Raw genomic sequence first — 13,243 nt, 5'->3', positions numbered from 1 at the left:
TGGATTCTCGGCTTGAACTGTGTTTGAGGTTCTATCAGACTTGCAGATCTTCCTAACCTTACACTATAATAATAACTTCCATTGGCCCATTCTAAATCATGGCCTGTTATTTTCCAAGAGATGTATTAGCATTGTACCACAACTGCAAAATACTTTATATTGCTCAAACAGCAAGTCTGTAAGCTCCCTCAGGCATGCCCGAGACCATCTTTTAGCTCTAGGTTAACATAGCAGTGCTTTCTGACCCTCAAATAAGATTCTTAGGTAAGACTCTGCTACAAAACGCTAATAATTATCAAAAACCACTACAGAGCACGGCTGACTTGTTCATACCCCCCAAAACAGAAAAGAACTCACTTCATTCAAATTCCAGCCCAGCGTTCTTACACCTAGACCAGATGAAATATACTGGCCCAAGGAACAGGTCCTCTTCCTTAGGAATGCTATTGTGTTGGTATAGAAATTTTTCTCTCTCTTGGCAGATCCTCTGCAAGTCATACAAAACGCAGATTTTACAATGCATGAGACTCCACCTCAATAAAAGCTTTAAACCAATTAACTATGGAGACCTCAATGATTAGGAAAGATTAGAACATCCCTAGAATACTCTTTGACCTATTTATTCTTCAAGAGAATAATCCTTTCACGTCAAGAAGCGCTGATGCTAATAAAGACAGGTGGTTGAGTACTCCAGCTCCCAGCTTCCTCCCACATGAATGAAGAAACACAATAGGTCAAGGGCATCCTTAAAGGGGAGACTAAATCACGGGCAGGGTATAAGATACTTAGCAAGTCTCTTACTCAGTTGCTCTTCCTGCATTTACTTCTCTTTATGTTTATCTCTTTGGACAGACGGACTGACCTGGATTATTGGTGGAAGGGTGAGAGTGTTCAATTACATATTTATTTTCAATTACATACTTGAATTAATTTTAGGGAGATGACTAACATCAGCAGAGAAGACTGAGAAAGACCATAGCACGCAAAGACCTCATCTTTCACATCCTGAACAGCTAGCACTACTGGCTCTAGATGAGAACCTTGGCAAATTTTTGGTACATTTCAATAGAATGAGAAAATACTTGCTACAGTAGTTCAGCTTTAGTTATTCCATTATACCTTTTCTTCAAACAGAATAAACTGTACTGGTTCCTTTATCCATTGCCATTACTAAGTATGAGGGATTCATACAGCATACTTGCACCTTGCACCGTTATCTGGCTGGGATGCAGAGTTCAAACTGAACAGAATACTACCGTTGCTTTTATCCTTTTCAACAAATTGTTGAATGGGCATAAAAATAGTTAAGTTTCAGCCTCAGTCAACTGTAGTCCCAGAGATATTGAACTGCACAGTGAATTTACAGTCTTTTGTATTTGCAGCACACTAGCACACCGTAACACAAGAGTTTAAATGCATCTGATTACAATTGCCCCAGGAAGGAATTAGGAAAATAAAAGTCAGTAAAAACAATGGTTATACACTCTGCTCTATTTTAATGATAGAGATAAACTTACTCATTGATAATTTGGTATTCCAAGTCATCTTTGTAACAACCCCATTATTACTGTTGTGCTTACCCTCTCTTTCCTACTTTGTTCAGTAATTAATCTCTTTTTGGCCTCATAAACTGCATAATCAGAGGAAACTGGCCTGTGGGATTTTCAGTTCAAGTTTTAAATGCTGCTAGAAAGCATCAGATCTATTTTGTTAGCTGTTAATACCTAGAAGAAGACCTTAATTAAAACAAACTCTAACTTTATCAATGCAAAGCTTCTTCTTAACTAAGGCGCAGATTAGTTATTTTACAGCAACAAGGAGTCAGATTACCTTCTGATATAAAGAAGGTGGAACACTGAACTTCACCAAAATGTCATCCAATTTACTGCATCAAAGTATTTGGCCTTGTGCCCCGAAAGAGAAGAGCTATTACACATGATTGTTTGCTCACTGACTCTATGCAGGAGCTTTGACAGAAAAAACCAGTTGTTGTCAGTGCAGTGATTAAGGCTGCAAATGTCAGTACTAATTTTTCATTAGAAAAAAAAAATCATGGTGGCTTATAGGGAGGATCTGACAGAGATACACAAAGTCATGGGTGGTGGAGAGAAGACGGACTGTTCACTATCTCCTTCAGTTAAAAAAAAAAAGAAAAAAGAAAAAAAACAGGTGACCTTCAAATGACACTAGTAAAAGCCATGTTTATAACAAACAAAAGGAGTCAGTGCTTCATATAAGAGGAAGCAATCTGCAGCACTCTTTGCCAGATGACATGTTGGAAGCAAAAAGCTTACACATGTGTGAGGAGCACACAATACAACTACTTTGGACATCACTAAATACACAAACCACATCAACACCAGGAAAGCCTGAGAATAGTCACGAATTGGTAGAGTAACTGAAGGAAACACCTTGCTGCTCTATTCTTACTCCTCCCTGGACATCCGCTTATGGCCAGTGTGGGAGGCAGGATGCTAGCTAGGCTAGATGGATCCCAAGTCTGAGCCAGTACAGCCACTCTTATGTAGGATGAGCAGCCATTAAGAGGATTATTCAGTGAATTCAATGCTGCAAATGATTGCAGAAATGATGCATTAGCTGATTGCACTGGGACAGCCTGCAACAGCTGACTCTTTACTGGGTCAGCAGCTGTACACCACAGAATAGGGAATACTCTGTTTCTCTCAGCAGCACCCTGTGTAACAGTGCAATACAGCCTTTGCTTCAGGTAGATGTTGGCAGGGTCATACCTGCAATTTTTCCCTAGGCTACAACAAAAGTGCACAACAGTGTTGTCCATGGAGTAGTGCAGAAGAAACAGTGAATTTCAGAGTTCCTGGCTCTCCCTTCATTTGATGTTGAAGCAGTGAACATTACCCAAACCAATGCTGTCCCCTGCTCAAAGTTCCCTGGAGCACAGCAGTGCAGACGTGACATGCAGCAGCACTGTCAAGGGTGCCAATGCAGAAGCACAAGGGCCACAGTAATTACAGAGCTGCTCTTCCTCCTACTCACAAGGTGAAGAAAATATGGAATCTCTTTCCCTCTGTGATCATGCAGAATAGCTCATGGCTGATTAAGGCTCCACAAGACATGCAAAGTATCAAATAATCTATATTTTTAAGACTAAAATTGTGAGCTGATGGCATGGGGATTTTCAAAGGCATTTTCTAATTCATGTGGTCACAGGTATTTTCATGAATGTTAACTGGATGGAATAACTCCTTTTTATTTAGACATCAGTTCACAGAGTCATCATTCAGTGGCACAGGTACCTTCAGGAAAAAATACAGACAATGATTTAACATGAACCGTAATTAAAAAATAAATATCTTTGCAATGTATTGGGAATCCTTTCCATTTTGTACCTAGAAAGTGATGAAAACATCCTTGTTAGAAGGGGAACAACGCTAGCAAAGCTGTTAAATGTTCTCTTATATAAACAAACCACGTAACAAAGATTGAAACAGCTAGTATTTATATATGGGATTTTTGCTTTGGTTGCTGTTGGCATATAGAAGGAAGAGTAAAGCTGACTCCGTGTATATCTGCTGTTCTATCTCGCTATCATTTACACTATACTTTAATAACCAGAATTCAGCTAAGCTGTTTCAGACAGAAGTAATAAAAAGCAAAATCTCACAGTTTGCAAAAAAATGCATCACTGCTTTTCAATATGAAACTAATACCCTATTCAGTTCCCCTTTCATTTCCTTTTGTTCTCCCAAGACTATTTATATATATGACCTTTTACCTGAGACCGTATCTCTTAATAAACAGCTAAAGGTTACTCTGTTTCACTTGAGTACAACCTTAACCTACTGCAATTATTGCCATGAAACACGTACAAAGGTCATGAATTGTGATACGAAAGGAAGAGAGAGATGCGGAAAGCCATTATTTTTAGAGAGGACTGCAATATAAAAAAGGAAATGACAAACACAGTAATAATCCTATGATATATCTCAATGCTGGCAACTACATCTGTGGAACATCATGGTATTTTCTAGGAGGAAGAGAAAAATGTGTCTCCAACCATCCAGGAGGACCGGTTACTGAATGCTGCAAAAAGTTAAACTGGTAATGCTGGGATCAAATATAATTCCAGAACTTGTAAAAGGTTACAAAGACTTCACTGAGTGAAAACATTCATCTTCCATGCCCATCCCCACAATCTGTAAGTGCCCATCATATATTAGCTGGCAGGGTTAAGCTGTCATGCAATAGGTTAATGATCACAACTCAGCTTCTTGTGGCTGAGGTACAAACAAGGAGCCTGCAGCAGAATTTAAGATTAAAAAAACAAATCAAACCTTTATGAAGTGACACAACAACATGGCTATCTTGCTGGGTGTACCTAATGTGTGTGTGTGTGTTCAGTAACAACAGAGCTAAGATCAGTTCCAGGGGAACATTTTATTCTCCCTTGCAATTTTGAAAACTGGAGTCTGATTTATCTATTTACTGTAATGTTATTCATAAATAGAAAAAGTATGATCTAAAAGAAAGACATGACCTAGCTATGGGAGAAACCCAGGCTCTCCAGACCTGTATCTCATGTTACAGTTGCTTAAACTTAGTCTTGGAAAAGCTGAATTGCATTTCTGATCTAAAAATCAAAGTACTCACAAGGAAAAAAAGTTTCACACATGGAATTCAGCAACGTTACTTTTAAAAGGAGTATCTGATGTTGCAGTAAATTAGGGAGTCCTAAGTGTCTCTATATTGTTCTAGTTACTAGTGTAAGATTTCCAGCATACAGAGAACAGACCCCTTTCTTAATAGTGGAACTGAGATGTTCCCTGCTGGCAATTAAGGTCAAATGCTGTTGGGATCTGCTGGATATATCAGATTTTCAAGGGCATACATATTCAGACACATACAGAGCGTCTGGCCCCTTGTGTCCTTTGCATCACATACTCCTGTTGCTCTTAGACTGCCCTGAGCCCTGTTTATTACAAGTAAGTTTTGGGGCACCAGAAACCATGCAAAGCACTGCATGTCACACGTGCACCAGGGTGTACCAACTGGCTTCTTCTGGACAAACTGTGATCTTCATAGCACTCAAAGGAGGGCTTCTAAAAATACATAGGACTTATACTGAAGTCAGTGAGCGTTTCACTACTCTTATAATGGGAAAATGAATTAATTCAGCGCGGAGCCCTTCTGAAGCTCCCACCTTGAAAGTACTACAGATGAAGTTAATGGCAGAAGTCAGTGAGAATTAAACCCCCACAGGCTGAAAAATGTCTTGCACTTCTTCACTTTGGATCAGTTCTGACTGCCTGCAATATGTCCTTGTAACAAAGACAGCACTGACTGCCGATTTATACAGAGGGAATAATGATGATAATTTTGTGTAACCTGATTAGCCGAATGACTAATTAATGAGAAATGGAATAGACATTGGGGAATCTGAACAGGAGAACTGACAGATCTATCTCAGTTGAAAAATTCTCGTCCCCCTGCTAACCTCCTTTTCTCCCCATGGGTACAGCTAGGATGCTCAGCAACATCTGGCTAGAGCACGGGCTCATATGCTTATTTTACTGTACCTTGTTTCTTGGTGTTGACTTTGATTCTTCCCTTTTGAAAGATGTTGTTGTACTGACTGAGATGGACTGCTCCCAAATGCTAAATCATGATGACACCCCCTCACTCCACCCTCCCAAAAAACAACCCCAAACAAAACAACAAGAGACAATGAATGAAAAACATTTCAAGCAAAACATGTGCAAATACAGACCAGGACACACATACACATATGGATCTTATTTTCTCTACATTTTGGCTATATGGTATTATCATGGGGCAATAATATCACTGGGGATTTGTTTAAAGAAAAAATTGTGAGAGAGTAAAAGCAAAGTTTCTAAGCATCTCAACTGCAAACTTTGCCATCTGGGTTCAAAAGTTTATAGTATACGAGAAATATGGACAGCAGGATAGAAAGAGATGTTTGTTATATGCCCCTGTTTCCTTTAAATGTGCTAAATCTTAGCAATTTTATTCTCACAATGTGTTAAAATTAAAATATTGTTGGTGAAATTCTAGCTAAAGAAATATCAGCATCATAATTTATTACTTTATAGAGTTTAGTATTAACATATTTGTATAAATATTCAGGATTGCATTTAGTAACACCACAAGTGACAGATTTATAATCTTGTGAATGCTTTAATTAACTTCAAGAGCAGAAACATTCTGTTTTACTGAAACATATACAGAATTATCAAAACCAGCAAAGCTAGAAGCACTGGAAAGCTATTTCAAAATTACACAAGGAATTGTCTGGGATCATCTGATTTCTTGCTTGCTTTTCTGAATCACAGTCTAAACATAACTGTAATCCTCACTCCAGATTGAATCTGCTATAGGTGAAGGGTTTGGAGGCTTATAAACTTTCCCCTACAAATCTCATATTGCTCATTTCCTGTCAGCTTGCATGTTAAAATGTCATTCTGGCTGAATCACTATATACCCTTACTATAAACATGCCCATCTGCTCACTAGCGGACAACTGCAAAGTGAATTCTAGCTGAAGAAATACTAAACAGAAAACCGGAGACAGATTTCCACAGGTGCTCCTTCTCCTCATGCACTTTCCACCCACCTTCACATCTCCCATGTGAACCCGCTCCTGCCCTTGGGGGCTCCCTGGCCCAGGCAGGAGAAAACTGGAGTGACTTGCCCAAATAAGGGGATACTGAACGAAATGGAAACGTTTGTTGAGACCTTCAGAATGGATTTTCAAAGGAGATCAGTTCCTGCTGCCTCCTGATGGGAAAGAATTAATCCAGTACTGAAAGCCGACCATTAACACGATGCTAAAATGGTCCCAGACATGAAAGAAGAATAAAGGACACTATCTAGACCCTGCAGGCTTAGCCAGGGCAGTGTAATATGGATTAGAAGCGGATGCCTTTTTTCCTGATGTAAATGAGGGATTGCTCTCCTGCCTGCTGAATATATAACCACGGGGCCAGAGTACTGCAATGGCAGGGAAGGGTGAGTTATTTAGGGGGAGCCCACTCAGCCACGGAGTTGGTGAGTTTTCAGCAGTTTCTCCTGGATCTTGTCAAGGGACAAGATCATCATGCTAAGGTATTTAAGTGAAAACAGCTGAGGAAGGGAAAGAAACATTTATTAATGAAGATATTGCTTTACTCATCTGGGGAAATAATCCAAAAGATCATGCCTTTCTGTGGAGATGGAGCTTTACAACTGACTGCAAAGGGAGCATAGTCAAGCCAAGGTGGAGAACTTTTTGACCATCTCACCTTTCCTACCTCTCTTCAAGAATGAAAGGCTCAAAACCTACCAAGGGCTGAATGATCTGGTCTCAGTGTTCAATTGGAAGGAGCAAGCAAGCACTCTACTTTAAAATAGTGCCACCAAAGTCAGCTGGAGCACTCTCCTTCACATAAAAAACGCACTTAGGGGTTTGCTTGGCTGGGTTGGGCACCACACACTTTACACACACCAAGCACCAATAGATGCAGCTACACACGGTGGATTGCTTGCCTCTTTAGAAATCTAACAGCAGGCTTGCAGAACACAGTGCATGCGTTTTTGCTGCCATTTAAAGTACAAAGAACTATTTTGCCAACTAATCCTCCCAACTGAAGTGGCAGCTTTTGTTAGAAGACTGGAAACAAACGGGATAAAAATGCAAGAAGTTAATTGCATCTAAAATAAAATGGTTGTTTTGAAACTATTAGTTTTTGCAAAAGCCAGCAAGAGACCACTTTCTGCAGCTCTTCAGGAAGTGAATCTCCCTGTTCAGAGGTCATCAGAATGCACCTACATTATATTCACAATGTTGAAATTGCACATTTATAATTTTACTTGACTTTGTAACTTTGATTTTTAATTTAAATTTCATGTTATAATTTTAATTTTATAAATGGACTTGCTTTCTCTTCTGCATCAGGTGAACAGGGCTATGTATTCTACCACCCAGCAGGGGAAGAAAGGGAAAAGCCTTTTGCATTCCTGCCCCAAATACATAATCAAGTCAGGAACAGCATTACATCCTCATCATGCCAGTGCTTGTGTTCCAGTGCAAACATTTATGTGCTCTGAGTTGACTGGCTCTTAAAACTAGAAGTGCTCTGTCAAGAAGTCATTAGAGGGAAAAGGTGGGAAAAAAAAAAAAATCTTGTAACCTTGCATGACTAGGTAATAGGTTGTAGGTTTTATGTGAAGACAATACTGTGCTGAACATCATACTACTGAAGATGGCATGTTTTACCTGAAACCAGTGGAAGGGGTAATTCCAGAAATCTCCCATAAGTGAGTCTCATAATAGTTTGCCTGCCCAGACTTCCCTTGCCACTTGAACTAAATAAAATCCTCTTTGCTGTTTATCTTTGATCATCAGAGAAGCCTAATCACTGTTATTCAAAGGTCACATTTCATTACAGTTGTAACAATACACCACTGGCTAGCTATACAACATAGGATTATATGCAGCTGCAGTCTGAACAGCCCTTTAAGATCTTTGAAAGTGAAAGGTCCTCCTTCAGAATTACTATTTTTGTTGTGACTGTGGGTTTGGTAAACCTATTTATTCAAGAAGATGATAAAATTGGCAATACTGCAACTCAAGACGGACTAATCTTTCATTACATGAGTTATCACTCAAGCTTAGTGCCACAAAAAAATCTATCAGGACCTTATCTATACACACTAGGAATTGTGTTCCTGTGATGGGTTGACCCTGGCTGGATGCCAGGTGCCCACCAAAGCCGTTCTATCACTCCCCCATCCTCAGCTGGACAGGGGAGAGAAAAATATAACAAAAAGCTTGCGGGCTGAGATAAGGACAGGAGAGATCATTCACTGATTACCGTCACGGGCAAAACAGACTCAGCTTAGGGAAAATTAGCTCAATTTATTACAAATCAACCAGAGTAAGGTAAATGAGAAATAAAACAAAATCTCAGAACACCCTCCCTCCACCCCTCCCTTCTTCCCGGGCCCAACTTCACTCCCGGATTTCTCCATCAAGCCCCCCCAGCGGCACAAGGGGGACAGGGATGGGGTTTACGGTCATCACACGTTATCTTCTGCCGCTTCACCTCCTCAGGGTGAGGGCTCATCACACTCTTCCCCTGCTCCAGCGTGGGGTCCCACCCACAGGAGACAGTCCTCCACAAACTTCTCCAACGTGGGCCATTCCCATGGGCTGCAGTTCTTCACGAACTGCTCCAGCATGGTCCTTTCCATGGCATGCAGTCCTTCAGGAGCACACTGCTCCAGCGTGGGTCCCCCACGGGGTCACAAGTCCCGCCAGAAAACCTGCTCCGTGGGCTCCTCTCTCCACAGATCCGCAGGTCCTGCCAGGAGCCTGCTCCAGCGCAGGGTTCCCACAGGGTCACAGCCTCCTTCGGGAACCCACCTGCTCCGGTGTGGGGTCCTCCACGGGCTGCGGGTGGATATCTGCTCCACCGTGGACCTCCCTGGACTGCAGGGGGACAGTCTGCCTCACCAGGGTCTTCACCACAGGCTGCAGGGGAATCTTCGCTCTGGCGCCTGGAGCATCTCCTCCCCCTCCTTCTTCACTGACCTTGGTGTCCGCAGGCTTGTTTCTCTTACATGTTCTCACTCCTCTCTCCGGCGGCTGTTTCTCACTGTCCCAACTTTTTTTCCTTCTTAAAAATGTTATCACAGAGGCGTTACCACTATCACTGATTGGCTCGGCCTTGGCTGGCGGCGGGTCTGTCTTAGAGCCGGCTGGTATGGGCTCGCTCTCTTTTGAACACAGGGGAAGCTTCCAGCAGCTTCTTATAGGACCCACCCCTGTAACCCCCCCGCTACCAAAACCTTGCCACCTAAAACCAATACAGTTCCAAAGCAAAACATAAACAATATTTTATTATAATGCCCTGACACTTATAATATGGTAAATGCACAGCATACAGATATACAGAGAATTAATTGTTCACATGTAACACTGCCTAATAAAAAATAGCTATTTATGATCCTGACAATCTGAACACAGAGCAGGTAGCTAATGAGAACACTCAACCCACTTCTCCACCCATTTCTAACTAGCAGAGCCTAATGATCAACAGACTGAGACTATTCCAGACCTTCACTGGGTTATGAAATTAAACTGAAGCTTGGATAAAAGTCTTAAGGATTGTAATAATAGCTGGCTGCAAATGAGACCTGTAAACCCCAACAAACCCAACTTATTTTGGAATTAAAAAAAAAAATTAAAAAATAAAAGCCTGTAATTCTTTTATGGGAAGGAATTTCCAAATATATATATATTTCTGAAGAAAGTACGTTTTATACTTGCACCTGCTGGCCACCTGCCTGGAAGATCGTACAGATCTCATTCTACAAGGTGGAGTGAGAAACTAATGAAGTCCTTTCAGGCAAGGCATCGGGAACCTGACAGTTCAATTTCCCATTGAAATAGAAACTATGCTGAGATAAATCTTCTGTTTTGTGAAAATTGCACTTTTTTTCTTAACATAAGAGGTTTCCGAAGAAAAACTCCCCACCATTTCTAATTATAATCCTACCATATGCCTGAGTAATGAGCAAGAGGAGGCTTTACAGTCCTGGGAACAAAGCAGGGACTGGAAAGCAGCTTGCAGAGATTTCCAGCTCCCTTACTTTCTGAATTGCGATACACTGAGAAAGCAAGCTAAGAAATCCCTTTACCTGGCACAACTTGTCTTTCCCAATGACTGAGCGATCTTTGAAAGAAGAACTATAGCTGGTGAAAAGGTGTACCTGTGCCTCCTCAGTGCACATACGCAGCAAGAATGGTAGTTCCAACTACCAACAACCCTACAGAATCACGTCTCTTTTTCCCATCTCTCAAATTTATTAACTTTTGGCTTCCTTAAAACAGATGTTCTTTAAGCTGCCACAATCTGTACCTGATTGAAATGCTCTTACTCCTTCTGGAAGTCTGTAGCATTGTGGATTTCCCCTAGCTATGACCAACATGGTAGACAAGATGCAACTTGCTCCACTTGAGCTGTTTTTCCTTTCCAATACACTGCTCAAATTGAAGCTTGATGCTTTCATGACTTATCTGAATGATCCCCATCTTCTTGTTTTCATTTTAAAAGAACAGTATGTCCTGCTTTTAAAAATCCACTGATTTTATGACCGAAGTGTGGGAAAATCTTAAGATATCCAGCCCATGAAGGGTCAGAAGTCATGGAAGTTCAGGAAGATGGTAAACATGACTGAGCAAGCAGATCAGAGGAGGTACATTACCATATTGGGATGGGATGGTATGAGCCACAACTCCCCTGTTTCCGGGTATTTGCTCAAAATTAATGATTCAGTGTTAACGCTGACTTCAAAAAAAATGATTATGAGTAGATGATGTGAAGCAACAGGCACCTAAGCCATCTCAAGAACAACCCAAGACTGCAGGGAGAAATAGTATTCTCACAATACATTTAGACACTAACTAAAGGTAGGTTCCTGTTTTTCCAGTTGAGATTTCAGCACTAAAGTAAGAGCCTGAAGCCATGAAAAAGAGATAAAAAGCAGGGCGAATTTTGTAATGCAGTAAGCTAGAAAGGCTTAGCTAGAGCACTGAGAGAAGTGCACTGTTCAATGTTGTACTTTTTGCCGTCTTTCCTTATTTTTTTAAGCCATTGTCATTAGGTTTCAAATTTTGATTCAAGTTAGTCTTTCTGCAAATTTGTGGCATTCTTCTCCCTGTATAAGAAGTTTCATACTTATAGGTGCTCTTTCCAACCTCTTAATCAAGAAACACCTGGATCAGCACCAATGGCTTTGTCCATCATGGGGTTAATCTCTTAACACAATGTAAAAACTAATTTCTTCTTATAAGTACCTCCACCCCCATTTTGGGAACCCTCCCTTTGGGTAAGGCTAGCAGCAGCATTCCAACCAAAAGGAGGCATTAATACTTGTCTAGAAAAAGTGTCTCAATAAGCCCTAGCCCCAAACTACACACCCAGGAGAGCACAAAAGGCAGGCCACATTACCACAAGCACTGTACTAACCTAGAGGAAAAGTTATCTCCACATTCAAGAACATAAAAGAAAGGATGGCAAAGAAATATGGGCTGCAGAGAGGCTACAGCATATGTGCACAGTGACTAGAGGTGATGGAAGGCCATGTATCAAGAGTGCTGGAGCTTTTGCACTTTACTACAGACTGCCAGCCTCTTCTCTGGAGTGGGAATGAAGGGCTATCAAATTTGAATACAGGAAGAATAGTGGGACAGGGCTGTGGGAATTCGGGAGAAAAATTTAAACATGGAAAAGTGAGAAAGGATTGAGAGTGAAGGCAATCATGGGAAAGGTAGCAGTGTAGTGACTCAGGGTGAAACACTGGCAATATAGGGAGTGACTTGGGGGATGGGATGGCAGAAATACCCCAGAAGGAAGTGAATGAGATCATCTAAATCGCCCCTCCTCACGCTCTTGCTGCTCACAATGTAAAAGCTAAAAAAGCCATCTGGATAAATGCAGCTGAGTTTCGTAAAGGGCAGGTCCTAATTTTCTTCCCTTTCCTTGCTGTCTGCTCTCCCATTCCACCATGGTTCATGCTTAAATGCAACACCCTTGAAATCAGCAGGGCCTCAGTTCATGAGAGTGCTGTCCTGAGCATCTGTTTTGGGTTTGTGTGGCAGGGTTTTGGTAGTTGGGGAGGGGGCTGCAGGGGTAGCTCCTGTGAGATGCTGCTAGAAGCTTCCCTGCCTCCAAGTCAGACCCACCTCTGGCCAAGGCTGAGCCCATCAGTGACAGTGGTAGCACCTCTGGGAGAACAGATTTAAGAAGGGGAACCTGCAGCAGTGGAGGAGATTGGAATGTGAGAGGAACAGCTATGGAGATACTGAGGTCAGTGAAGAAGGAGAGGAGGAGGTGCGCCGGAGGAGGGGATGTCCCTGCAGCCCCTGGTGAGATGGCAGGCTGTGTCCCCCCAACCCATGGAGGGGAGTGGGGGAGCAGATGCCCACCTGCAGCCCGGGGAGGACCCCACGCCAGAGCAAGGGGATGCCCCTGAAGATGGCCGTGACTGCATGGGAAAGCTCACGCTGAAGCAGTTTGTGACTGAAGATCGGCCTATGGAAAGGACCCATGCCAGAGCAGTTCGTGAAGGACTGTCTCCCGTGGGAGGGACACCACGGCGGAGCAGGGGAAGAGTGAGGAGTCCTCCCCCTGAGGAGGAAGGAGCAGCAGAGACAAGGTGTGATGAACTGACCCCAACTCCCATTCCCCGTCCCCCTGCG

At 42.0% G+C, this 13,243-nt stretch overlaps 1 protein-coding gene across 9 annotated transcripts in view; it reads right to left on the bottom strand.

The window, feature by feature from the left end:
- FAM13A (family with sequence similarity 13 member A) overlaps positions 1-13,243 on the bottom strand; it is a 149,750-nt gene that overhangs the window by 100,958 nt on the left and 35,549 nt on the right. Inside the window, exon 1 of one of the 9 annotated variants that reach the window (XM_069784745.1) lies at positions 358-513. The exons of the other annotated variants lie outside the window; for them this stretch is intronic. Coding sequence (XP_069640846.1) covers positions 358-498 — 141 coding nt within the window. The 5' untranslated portion in view covers positions 499-513. Of the gene's footprint in view, positions 1-357; positions 514-13,243 lie in introns of those variants that run through there. 9 annotated transcript variants of the gene reach the window in all.

This window comes from Haliaeetus albicilla, chromosome 1 (assembly GCF_947461875.1).
Source record: "Haliaeetus albicilla chromosome 1, bHalAlb1.1, whole genome shotgun sequence".
NCBI lineage: Eukaryota > Metazoa > Chordata > Aves > Accipitriformes > Accipitridae > Haliaeetus > Haliaeetus albicilla.
Note: the sequence above shows the minus strand (reverse complement) of the source record. Positions and strands in the feature narration are given on the sequence as shown.